The 13492-nt window shown below is 39.2% G+C and overlaps 1 protein-coding gene across 1 annotated transcript in view; it reads left to right on the top strand.

Moving 5' to 3' along the window:
• The window catches only part of LOC107699965 (pyruvate carboxylase, mitochondrial-like), a 20882-nt gene extending 14263 nt beyond the window's left edge, over positions 1 to 6619 (top strand). The window contains exons 7-10 of the mRNA XM_016501429.1: positions 923 to 1102; positions 2892 to 3140; positions 3326 to 3466; positions 4294 to 6619. Of these exons, the coding sequence (XP_016356915.1) occupies positions 923 to 1102; positions 2892 to 3140; positions 3326 to 3466; positions 4294 to 4545 (822 nt within the window). The 3' untranslated portion in view covers positions 4546 to 6619. The remainder of the gene's footprint in view (positions 1 to 922; positions 1103 to 2891; positions 3141 to 3325; positions 3467 to 4293) is intronic.
• Positions 6620 to 13492: the final 6873 nt, after the last annotated feature.

Here is a 13492-nt window from a genome sequence, read left to right as displayed (position 1 = left end):
CCCCCCCCCTTTTTCCATCAATGAATGGAACGTTTAAGATTGTTCATACGCTGTAATCGCATCACGTGACCACCACGAGCGCCGCCGTTTAAATCGCTCATATGTAACATTCTCCCTGGTTAAATAAGGCTTAATTATCACCCCCTGCGCTCAGAAGGGTCTCACCCTCACTCGTGAAATCCGCTCACGCTCACAAGATCATGAGCACCGTGGACCCAAGAGCTCCTCTCTGAATCGCAGATTTAATTGCCTGCTCTCCTCTCTCTCTTTTCTCCTTCCACCTCCTCATCCCCCTTATTCCGTTGCAACCGTCTCAATCTCCAGATGAAATTGAATAAAAATAACTTGGCTAAAAAAGAGGGGCAGAAAGAAGGAGCGAATAAATAATCCTGTCCCTGTCTCCTATGGCCCAGAGACAGATCAACTGGGAAGAGCTTTAAGCAAAGCTTATCTGTTGTGTTTCTGAGAGGCTCTGACTGATTTCCTCCAATCAAAGGCGTCTGTGAGCATTTGGTCTCGCCTTGCTGCTTTTCATTTCCCTGAGCTTAATTAAATGATGGAAGATAGTCGGCTTTCTGTTCTCGGAGTCCCCTCGCTGTTAATATTGTCAATATCAGAAGGCCGAGCTGCGCGCTGGTTAACATAAAGCACATTAGCGCTGGGTTTCATTAGCGCCTCTCCGTTCTCTCTGTCTCCCATTCTTTTTCCCTTTTGTCCTCACGACGAATGTTATCTTCTCCCTAAGCCGTGTTTCTGTTTGCCACTGCACTCTGTTTCCGCTCTTATTCCTAGTTCAGATTGGCCCGACGGCCTGAGGGCGGATAAGCCTGGCGGAGAGCTGAGATGTAGCGATGGAGGCCTAAGCAAGCATGTCTTTCCTTTCTCGCTTAGCTGTCCTTCTCCTCTCTTCCCCTTCCTTCAGGTGACACCCTCCTCTAAGATTGTGGGCGATCTGGCGCAGTTCATGGTGCAGAATTCTCTGACTCAGGCAGAGGTGGAGGAGAGAGCGGATGAGTTGTCTTTCCCCCTCTCTGTGGTGGAGTTCCTGCAAGGACACATCGGCATCCCCCATGGAGGCTTCCCGGAGCCCTTCAGATCAAAGGTACCACCTGCACAGCGCAATTTTCTTTTTTATTATTATTTTAATGTTATTTTAGTACATCAAGTTACTGAACAAGAAAAATGACTATATAAATGAATAGGTTGTAGTTTTTGTTATCTATAATAACCCTGGAATCACATGAATCAGAATCAGAATCAGAATGAGCTTTATTGCCAGGTATGTTTACACATATGAGGAATTTGTTTTCGTGACAGAAGCTTCCACAGCGCAGACGGGGGAAGCGAGCCGGCGCGCTCGTGAAGCTCAGGCAGTCCTGAAGCGTTTGATCAGCGCCGCAGCTCCCCCGGCTACAATGTCCAGCAAAACATCAGAATAGTCGAAAACCGGTGAAATATCGGGTGGTGTGTACTGCCGAATGTCCAGCAATTCGTCTCTGGTGAAACTGATTGCAGGGATATAACTAAAGACAGGACAAACTAACAAAAACATAAAAACAACTGCGGAACACGCCACGGAGGCAGCCATCAGTTTCGGCGCCATCACTGAATATCGTGAAGACGTGTGACTGATGTAACTGAATTACAAACAATAAACTTTACAGCTACAGGTTTGCAGCATTGCATGAAAGTGAGGTAGATTGTCTATTTTTATATTCTGGCTTTATTATTATGTTAAATGTTGAATTTCTGGTGCCACAGAGCATGATCTGTTGCAGTGTCATAGAAAACTTTGCATGTTCAAAGTCTAGCTTGACTGGCCCTTAACTCAGAATCATATCCTATCTGTTTAATAACCATGGTGATTTCACTTAGGAAATAGAAATTTTCCAAAGCTTTAGTCAGAAATTAAGATAGGAAGTTTCTGTAATACTGCCCCAGGGTTAGAAATATGGAATTACTGTCTTGTATGGGGCCAGAGTTTTGCTTGAAGATGAAAGGGTCAGATGAAGGATTTAGAATTTATTATTTAAATGACTAAAGTTGAACTTGAGTGTAAGTCTCTGCTCAACTTGAGCTTGAACCTGTTTGGTACAGTATTGCAGGAATACAAGTTATTGAATATCTCTGCGGTGAGCAAAATAAGCTTCAGCTCTCTCGCTGAAGAGATTCGGTTGATCGCAGTGAAGTCTGTCTTGAGAGGGTTTCCCTACAGTCTCTAGAGTGCATTAACACTGTGTTGTGCTTGTCAGAGATACGCAAGGCAAAACCATGTCATTCCTTTTGTCTTGAATGCCCCAATTACCCAGCAGCCATTCCTGTGCAAGATTAGCAGTTTCCCTGACAAATGTGTCTCACATCAGAAATGAACAATGCCTGCGTTAAAGCTTTTCTGCGCATGCAAGTATGCAGCTAATTTATTTACAATGCCTCTTTTTCAGAATTAGTAGGCCATCTGCTTTGCATGTAATTTAGATAACAAACATATTTGAGCAAAGTGGCCTTATTTTTTCCCCATCTGTTTTGTAACATTAATATTGTTCGTCATTATGCAAGCGTTAAAAATAGTTTTATTTAGGTCTGTGGTGTTTCTTTGTTTTGCCGAATCAAAATTTACATTTTGTCATTTCGAGTTTAATTCTTGGCTTCTCGCACTTGATTCTTCAGCCTCTTAAATTCATTTAAATGAAGCGATAGGGAGAGATTAATCCTGCTCCTGGTAATGATCGGTTATAAATATTCTCGGATTCAGTGTGGGGCTCAGGGGGATTGCAAACGCTCTACATCATCTACTTACGAGCAGCTTGAAATTACAGCGAGGAAATATACGTTTATTGTGTGTTCAGGCACCTGCTCTTTTCTCAGGTTCTCATCACTTATTTGTGGCACAGGTTTTGAAGTCTCTTCCCCGTGTGGAAGGACGTCCTGGAGCCTCCCTGCCCCCCATGGACTTCCAGGCCTTGGAGAAGCAGCTGCGAGACTCTCACGGTGATGAAATCACCCCGGAGGATGTGATGTCCGCGGCCATGTACCCCAAAGTGTTCCAGGAGTTTAAAGAGTTCACCAGAACCTTTGGGCCTGTGGATTGTCTGGACACTAGACTCTTCCTGGATGGACCCAAGATTGCTGAAGAGTTTGAGGTGGAAGGATTTATTTTTTTAAGAAATAAAACATTTCCAGTTATTAAACAGAAGTAGCATCACATTTTTATTTGCTGTTACTGTGCCATAAATCTTCCTGTCATCCATGATTATAAGTGTCATTTCTACATTCCAGCCGTAAGTTCCTTATTTCCTCTCCCTCATATCTCTGCTGTCTGTCTCAGGTGGAGTTGGAGCGAGGCAAGACGCTTCATATCAAGGCTCTGGCTCTAGGAGACCTTAATAAAGCCGGTCAGAGAGAGGTTTTCTTCGAGCTCAATGGTCAGCTGAGATCTGTCCTGGTCAAAGACACCGTGGCTATGAAGGTGTTTTTCTGTCTTTTTTCTTTTAGTGAAATTTGGCTAAGTTTTGTATCAACTGCTAGAGAGTGGAGTGACAAGAAGTAAATTATGTAAATTATGTAAATAAAACTGGTACAGTCGTGATTTTATGAGCCATATCCAGTGTCCTGACAGCACTATTGTCGAGATGGGATTTTTCTGTACAGATTTTACTACCACATGAAACCAGCCATTAGTTTCAGTTATAGGTTTATTATAGTTTAGATTTTTTACATTTAGTTTTTATTTCTTTTTTCTATTTAGTTTATTTAGCTTGTTTTAGTTTGCTAGGCTGCCATAGTTAATGTGCTAACTGATATTTGTTAATAAATATTTAATGTGTAGCCTTCATATGTAACTCCATACTGTATGTATGTGTTAAATTTCACAGTATAGTCTAGTGTAATTGCGGTCTAGTGGCATTTTTATATTTAAGTTTTCTTATACACCATGTATACAAAAAATTACATTGTGGACTTTTTTTTGTTGTTGTGTGTATATGTGTATATAAATATATACATAAATGTGTGTGTGTGTGTGTGTGTGTGTGTGTGTGTGTATATATATATATATATATATATATATATATATATGTATGTATATGTACACGCACACAAATTAAAAAGATAAATAGAATACACTTAAAAATAAATTAAAATAAATAAAGTGTGTCCTCATAAACCATATATATTCAGCATGGTTGTATTTCCTGAGAATAGTTGGTTAAATAAATGCAATGTGTAAATGAAACCGATGTCCCTGCCAACCCAAATCAAATTTTGTCAAAATCAAAAACTTCCCTGTTTTTGCAGGAGATGCATTTCCACCCTAAAGCCCTGAAGGACGTTCGTGGACAGATTGGCGCTCCCATGCCTGGTAAGGTGGTGGAGGTGAAAGTGAAGCAGGGCCAGAAGGTGGAGAAAGGACAACCGCTCTGCGTCCTCAGCGCCATGAAGATGGAGATGGTGGTGAACTCGCCGCTCTCCGGCACCGTGGCCAAGATCTACGTGACCGCCGACAGCACTCTGGAAGGAGACGATCTTATTCTGGAGATTACCGAATAGATATCATGAAGGCCAACAGCAGGGAACATAACACATCACCACTGCCAATCCCTGCAAGGCTAAACACACACACATTCACTCAGTTACATATGGAGTCTAACACCTTTTAGAAGCAGCATGCATTAAAGGAGGAAGGTTGAGCTTATTTTGACAGAATCTCGAATAACGGATGAATCTAGAAATATTTTTACTTTCAAGCTTGAATCCTTTGCCTTTAGTGTCATATGTGTGGTTTTGTGATCCTCAATCACCATTAAATTCATACGTGATGAGGATATGAGCTAGTGTTATGCTGTTGACAGAGAAATGTTTGTTAGTCTTTAATATTAATGAATGTAGTAAAAACTAAAAGATTTACACTGAAAATATAAGCAATAAATTAATGACAGAAAGAGACTTAATTAGATGCATTCCTAATCACGTTAAAGCTGTTTCATAACTGATCGTGATCGTTTACATAAACTCAAATATTCTTACATACATTTTCTATAACTGGAAAGAAATTCTCAAAAAATCATGCACAATCCTTCCCTTACATATAAAAGTCTTATTGCACAGAGTATCTTACTTGAATTATCAAGCGAAATTCAATTTATTTCAAGATACATAGCTGTGTCACACATACCCAATGTTCTGACCAATGGCCCAGTCTGTTACTGGGAAAATAAGTGCAAGAATGGAACCAACCTCGTCTCCTGAGCCTTACACTTGAGCTGTGTATCATGTAAAGGTGGAGAATAGTTACCCAGGTGGTTTGGGCTGAAGTGAGCTCCATTGAGGCCAACGAGGATCGATGACTCTATATTCAAGAGCACTCATAGACTCCGCAGCAGCTTTGGGGCACATTGAGTTGGAACACAGGCTTTAGGGGGAACGTCCTTTTCCCAGGGCGCATCTTGTGCTTGTGTTCCAATTCCTCTCTTAATGTGAATTTATTTCACTGTCCTGTTACATTCCCCTTAGCAGCAGATGCCTCATGGCTGCTGTAGTGACGGCTTTATTCTCCAGCTTTGTCTAATTTCCCTTGTTGAACACGATTGATGTAATTCGTAACAGATAAGGAGAGGTTTTATTCAATGGCATTCGAGTAATTGAAAGCACTCAGCCTGAAATCTACGAGACACGCGGCTGTTGCGGCAAAAGAGGTCCACTGGGGTGCGTCTGAAATGGTTTTAACAGTCTTGACTCTAAGTAGACCAATTCTTCATGAGGACCAATAGCCTGCAACGTGGATATATTCTCATCGTTTATCATAACATCCCAAAGTGGAGACTAGAGCGTGTCGTTTTAACCGTGTGAATCGTACAGGCCCATAAATGTGACGATCGTCCCTTCAAATGGATGTTGCCATTAAAATCGAGCTAATGTTGTTTAGATGTAGTTTTTAGAGCACAAACGTCCATTTCATCACCACAGTCATTTTTGAGATTGTTCCTCTGTGTTATTTGACAAATACATCTCAGTTTACACGGGCATAGCACAAAGGGGTTTATCGTGACAGGCACAAAACTAGGGGATTTGTTGGGAGAGGGAAGCTTCCTGTTGGCTTTTGGACTTTTCAGTATGGGCCACTGGCAAAATCTCTGGAGAACCGTTCGATGTTATCAGCTCTGACAGCGCAGCGCGATTCCGTGAGAGTTTTTGAGTCGAGAAGTGGTTGACGCTTGACTTTGTTTCATGCCGCCAATACAACAATGCAGCATTTATCAAAGTTGTTGTTAAATGGGTCATGCGGCTTAATATAGCATCGTACGTTGCTGATGCATAGGTACTTGGCACATTGTTCATTCAAACTGTTGAATTTTTACAGGGTAAATATTTCTGTGCATAGATTATGTCACTGTGTTTGGAATTGGGAATGTTTTGAAGGGAATTGGAACTAATCTGTGTGACATTTCAGATCTGATGCCTTTAATAGTGAAATTAATGAAGTTCATCTCTTTCGATCTGTTTTGATAATGAGAAATATAACATATGCAAATACTAATGCACCATACCCTTGTGTCTGTTATTTTAGCATTGGAAATGTTGGAGAAAAATATATATATAAATAAAAGGAGGATAACAGACTGTCTACTGTGTCCGGCTTGATTTTATTTTAACATTTTGTGCATATAAATCAATAATTAAGCATGTGGTGATTCGATTCATCCTCAGTAGTCGTCGATATTCATCTGAATATGCAAACCACAATGTAAAAATAGCTTGACATGATGCTTTTATGAGTCAATGTTTGAATGGGTTCCATTCAAATCAATATCGGTGATCGCGTGCCTCCAATAAATGCTGCTTATTGATCGTCCGTCTGACTGCTACATGTGGCTGGGAGAAACCGTCTGTATAATGGAAGAGATGGAATAATATAAGATCCATCATGTGAATAATTAACTTCATTAGTTTCTTAGTCTTATGATTAGGGATAGTCAGCCTGCCAACGATACTGCTGACTGATGGCTCCATATTGGTGCGCTTGTGGCAAAACGGGGTATAGGATGGTGGGATAATGTAGGAGTGATGGATGAAGCTCCCCGTGCATCCATATGGTCGTTCTATTCTGGCAGCAAGTGCGGGGTGAGTTGATTCTCTCAGCTGATGGATTGATATCTATGGATGAAGCTCTGCAGGGTTTGTTTTTATGGTGGTCAGTCTCATATCTGGTGGATCTCATGTTGACAATGGGGGTGTTTAATTGGAGGAAGAGTGACTCAGAAGCATTAAATAAAATCTAATTTTAGAACTGTGTTTTAATTGAGACGTATCAGAATGACCCAACTGTAGGTGTGAATATGGCATATGTCCTTGTAAAAACAGTGGATTAGCTCCTCTATGGGATCAGAGAGTTTAACTTGTGTCATTTTGCAGTTATTCTGGCACTTTGGCAGTCTTATCAGCAGATGTATGAATCAATGTTCTTCGCCCGTGCCTGTCGATCCCACAATCCTATTTTCATTGCCCAGCTTTCATCTCTTTTTTTTCTCTCTCTCTCGTTCTTTCACACTCTCTCTCCTGTCTGTTTCTCTCTTTCTCTCTCATTTTTCCCTAGTCTTTTATCACTATAACCCTGAAGGCCACCAGATTATTCCACGTTCCTTCTGGCTGTTAGAGCTCTGTTTAAGAAGGTTATCGTGTATTTAGGGAAAGCATTGCAACCCTTGTCTGCACCTGGCTGTAAGTACAGTGATGAATTAGATATAATACCACAGTGTCATAGGCTCTATGTAATTCTGGCCTTTGGGTTATCCTACACGTCCCTCTTGCATACATCAATGAGACTCAAATAAGCCACAGTCAATACTGAAGTCGTCCTGCAATGCTACTGTCCAAAAGCCCTTTTTTGCTGGTCATCTTAATGGGCATACTTCCCCGTCTCATGTTTTGGTATTCTTACAGTAGGCAAATAAAACCAGAATGTATTGCTGAAATTTTCAAGGATGCAACCAGTGGATGCTTCGCTGTCCCATAAGACCACAGGAGCTGAGGAACTGTTGGGTCTTGTTGAAAAACTGGGGTGGACTTTTTTTTAAAGTCTAAGTGCTAAAAAAAGATGTTCCTCTTGGTTGTATTTTACTTATTAACATTTTAATAAATTGTTTTTGTGATTTTAGTATGTCATAAAACAATAATCAAGGGGGCAGGGGTGTATACAACAACATTTTTATTCTTTACCCAGACTTAGTCTGTTTGGTGTTATACTATACAATCTATTAATATAAAGTTTGTCTATTAACATGCAAATTTGTAAGGCATTATGATCATATCTTAGAGCTTGAGTGTTTTTTAATTTCTCGTGTTATTTAATTATGTATTTGTTTTAATGCAGTGCTTACTGTTATCTGCTTACCTGAAATGGGCTGAGGGAAGGCAAGAGAAACGCTACTTTCTGCTGTACCTCTAACAGCTGGGGTCGCTGTTAGGAAAAAGAAAATGAGTGATTTATACAATTTTTAATGTCATATTTTGTCAATTTTGCATTATTTTTCTACTGTTGAATATTTTCTCATCTAATTTTCCTGTAGGAAATGCCCCTGCTGAACTATGGGTCTGTCCAAGTACCCATATTTGCATTCTTGGCAACTTGAGATTATGTACATGTGACAGGAAGTAAGTGTGGAAGATTGTCCCAGGTCTGAAAAACACCAAAGCTCAGTGCCCTTAAAGAGTTACTCCACCCCAAAATGAAAATTTTGTCATTATTCACTTACCCCCATGTCGTTCCAAACCCGTAAAAGCTTCGTTCGTCTTCGGAACACAATTTAAGATATTTTGGACTGTCCCATTGACTGCCAAGTAAATTACACTGTCAAGGCCCAGAAAAGTATGAAAGACATTGTCAAAATAGTCCATCTGCCATCAGTGGTTCAATCTGAATTTCATGAAGCGACGAGAATACTTTTTGTACGCAAAGAAAATAAAAATAACGACTTTATTCAACAATTCGTCGTCTCCGCATCACCGTAGCGCCATTTTGGAGAATATCCACTGAACGCAAACTGCGTATGCTGTTCTGTGTCAGCCGCACCACACGGATACACTGTTTTCGTTCAAATCAAAGCGTAAATAAACGTAGAAAACGTATCCGTGTGGTGTGGCTGACACAGACAAGTAGAACAGTATACGCAGTTTATGTTCAGTGGATATTCTCAAAAATGGCGCTACGGTGACGCAGAGGAGACGAATTGTTGAATAAAGTAATTATTTTTTATTTCTTTGCGTACAAAAAGTATTCTCGTCGCTTCATAACATTCTATGACTATTTTGACGATGTCTTTCATACTTCAATTTTCAATTACTTTACGTCTTTAATAGATTTTTCCGTACATTTCTGCCATATGTACATTAACTGACAGTCACCACTGATAAGCTACCACTAAATATTGTAGAAACTTAATTTGCTGTAAAGTTGCTTTGCAACGATTTGTATCGTGAAAAGCGCTATACAAATAAACTTGAATTGAATTGAACTGAATACTTTTCTGGACCTTGACAGTGTATTTTACTTGGCAGTCAATGGGACAGTCACAAGCCTCCCAGTTTTCATCGAAAATATCTTAAATTGTGTTCAGAAGACGAACGAAGCTTTTACGGGTTTGGAACGACATGGGGGTAAGTGATTAATGACAAAATTTTCATTTTGGGGTGGAGTAACCCTTTAACACACTAAATCCATAATCTATATTTGAGGCTAAGCGTTTCCCATCATTCATCATGTTCTTGAACTTCAAAATCATGAGATGTTGAGAAAAACGTTCTAGTGTGATTTAAATTAATTCAATATTACACATAATAATTTGGTAGTAAAACGTAAAGTGTTGTCCATTGTATTGGTGCAGAGATGACTGTGTATTTTGCAAAACGTTTGCAACTACTTTTTGTCCCTTCACATCCACTTGAACACCTGAGCCAAATAGGTCAGGTGCAAATGTTGCATGTGTGAGTATGGGAACAGGCCCTATGTCATTGTGGCTCATGAATATTAATTAGGTGGTGTGGTTTTCAACCAATAGTGGCAACTGATTTGCTAAAAAATTTATTAGTTGCCAGTCTGGCTATTGAATGTTAATTGGTGATGACGTTCACCCAGCAGTCAACTGATTTTCCAAAAGCTGTTAAATTTGCAACCGGTTGGCTGAAAAGCTTGCCATCTAGCGTTACTTTTTTATATAGCCGGATTTTTTCTCTTCACGCTGTAAGCAAAATGAAACTCTTAGAAAAAGTTTTAAGTTCAGCAGTGGTCAAAAGGTAAGTTGTTTATCAGTTTCAGTGTAGGCCTATACTATGAAAGCAAGTCAAAGAATTCGGGTACAGCTTCGGTTTTATCACGACCTTTGTGGATTTCTGGGAGTTCTTCAAAATCCATCAGTGAGATAACGGCTGCTCACCTGGAAATGAATCCCCCGCCTGAAGATCTGACACTGCCTCGCAGCTCTTTGGACACGTCTCAAGGTCTATCTGTCTGTCCCTCACGCAGCTGTCTCTCTTATCTGAGTCAGTGGTGTGTTGGAGCTGAGAGCAAGGTGATTATGGAAGTCTGCGTGTGTGTTGAAGTGAGATTCAGGTTGTTTCCTCTCATCCTCGGGGGCAGCTGGCAGCAGAGTCCACTCATCCATCCCTGTGCTGGTAGGCCGGCAGCTCTTGTACCGCTGGGAGTTAAACAAGCTGTTTGAGACCAGGGCTCGACTCTTGGTCTCGCTCTCCCATGCCTGAATCTGTAAACCCAGTCCACTTCTCTTGTTCATTTGGAGTTGTGCCTTGTCATCATTATGTGCTTGACTTACACTATTCTGGTGCTTATTTGATCGGAGGGCTTGTGGAAAGACAGAAGCCTTCTCATTGGATTAGTCCGTGGGCATATTGCTACCCTGTCGAGTTAAGGCAGGAGGGAGAGAAAAGCTGCCTGTACTCAATGGAGTGCAAATGCCTAATTGGCTTTATTTATGTGGCTTCAATATGCAGCCATTTGCTTAATTTTCCTAGTGAGTGTACAATCCAATTTGCGAGCCTTGTTTATACTGTCTTATGAAAGGGGAGCTCTCACTGTGATGAGAGTATAATGGCAGTCTGATTGGAAAAGGTCACACTTTGCACGTTAATGCCGCCTCACCCGAGATCTGGAGCACACAAGTGGGAGTTATCGGCAGAGATTGGGTAAAAGGTGTTTGATTGCTCTGCAGTTCCTTGTGCTTCAGATTCACGGTTTATTTCAGGAAGCTTTTTTTACTACAAGCAGAGCCATCACCAACAGAGTTAGGGTTTGCACTAGATCAGGGTCCTGTCTGGGACCCCCAGGGGACACCAGGATGGTTGTTGTAGTAGGGGGTATGTGAAAGAAAATTGTTTAACTCTATAACTGCGTTGGAACAATTTTTAAAGTGAAAAGCACTGTACAAATAAATGTATTAATAAACATTATTACATTTTAATAAATTTCTTGGTGTCAACAATAACAATGTAAAGGATTTTTTTTAAATGGTTTAATATTCGTTTATTAAATAGTACGATTACATTTATTTAAATACATTTTTTATTAATATTATTAAATTTAATGGTTTTTTTTTAATAGTTATAGTCAGCATGAAATGAAAATTCACCCTGTTCAACATAACATTCATTCTATTTTCTAAATGCATGTTTGATTACTGTGAACAGTTAATAAATGTATGTGTTTATTAATAATTAATTTAGATTAAGAAAGATACATTTTTTATCTAAATGTCATAACTGGATTTTCCAGTGAAAATCAAATATTTTCTGCTTGTCTGCTTAAACCCTGCCACTTCAAATAATAATAAAAATAAAATAATACTATTAAATAAATTTAAGTTAATAAAAAATAATACATTTTTAAATAATATTGTTATTTTATATTAAAGTCAGCATTAAATTCACCCTATCATCCTAAATGTACCCTATTCACTGTAAATTTGTATCTAAATGCATGTTTAAATGTTATTATTACATTATTTAATATTATTAAATTCAGCATGAAATGAAAATTCACCCTATTCTCTGTAAATTTTTATCTAATGCATGTTATATATCTGGCTGTGAACAATTCATCCATGTATATTTTATTTTTTATTTATTTATTTATTTATACTTTCAGTTTTTAATCAAAATACCATACCTGAAATGTCCACGTCTTAAAATCCAATCAAAAAAGAATGCATACAGAAGCAATTCCCCATCCTACTTTTTTTTTTCTGTCTCTCTCTCTCTTTTTCAGTAATCCTTTACACTCATTTGTACGTCACAACTTTAGTTTCATCGCAACTTTAAATAAAATGACCATTAAAGGGTCTCCTGTTGTTAAAATCACAGTGGCCACAGGGCTCCTCTACAAGGTGCAGTCTCACTGGACACTTTTGGCCATAAAGAGTATTTCAAAACCACTGAAGCAGATCAGTTCCTTTGTGGACCAAATTATTTCTCAAGATCTTGAAGAGGACATCATCAGCACATTTATTATCACAAAGGGCACAAAAGTCAGCTTCCCGCACCTGCCCAGTAAATTCAGTCTCTTACCTGATTAGTCACCGTCTGCTTTGGGCCGCATTGGTTCACTGCAACAGGAATATGAACCATATTACAGATCCTGCATCACCTGTGTCTAATCAATGAACTGTACAGCTCCATTACTCTCAATAACTACCAATGACCTTCCTCTGCAATACTGCTTTTATATACCTCCTCACTGAAACCTATAGCACTGTAAGTCTGTTCCGACTCTATTTTCTCAAGAACATGCGCTCAAACCTCTTCTCATCTTTTTAATTGTGTATGCACTGTATTTACACAGTCTGTGTGTAGTTACATTTGCTGAAGGCATTTTACAAGTTCTGATTAGTTTGAAAATTGAACAAAACAAATGACTAAAGCACTTCAACATACCCGCCAGTATAAATAACTCTTGTTCTGGACTGTTACATTATTTCGCCATATAGAGAGATTCAGCTGCCAGACAGGATTTTATGTGGTTGCTTTCATTAAAACTCATCACTCATGACTCCAGAACTTGATTAGTCATTCGCAAAGATTTGTTTGTGTTGAAAGGGTCATCTTCTGCTAGCTCGTGCTTCACAGTGTTTGGGAAAATATGGATTACAACAATGTTGTGATGATGTGTATGAGTTTGTGCGCTGAAGCCCAGCAAGGATGCACAATATGAATATGCAAGAAGCAGAGAAACACAAAAAACGCATAATGCAATAGAGTGCAACAGTAAGGCTACGGAAGTAAAAATCACATTCACTTTCTTCATAGAGACATTGATTTTTACCAATAAAAATAATATATAAAGCTTTCAAAGCTCCAAGAATGCTAAGTAATTCAGTGAAAAATACAGTAAATACGCTTCCCACAATCCAGTCCGCCTGCACTTTCTTACTACTTATTTATAAACTACTTATATTTTATTATATATAGGCCTATATATATATATATATATATA

Source organism: Sinocyclocheilus anshuiensis, unplaced genomic scaffold (genome assembly GCF_001515605.1).
Source record: "Sinocyclocheilus anshuiensis isolate Anshui unplaced genomic scaffold, SAMN03320099.WGS_v1.1 scaffold1023, whole genome shotgun sequence".
NCBI classification, from domain to species: domain Eukaryota; kingdom Metazoa; phylum Chordata; class Actinopteri; order Cypriniformes; family Cyprinidae; genus Sinocyclocheilus; species Sinocyclocheilus anshuiensis.
This window is presented reverse-complemented; position numbering and strand designations above follow the sequence as displayed.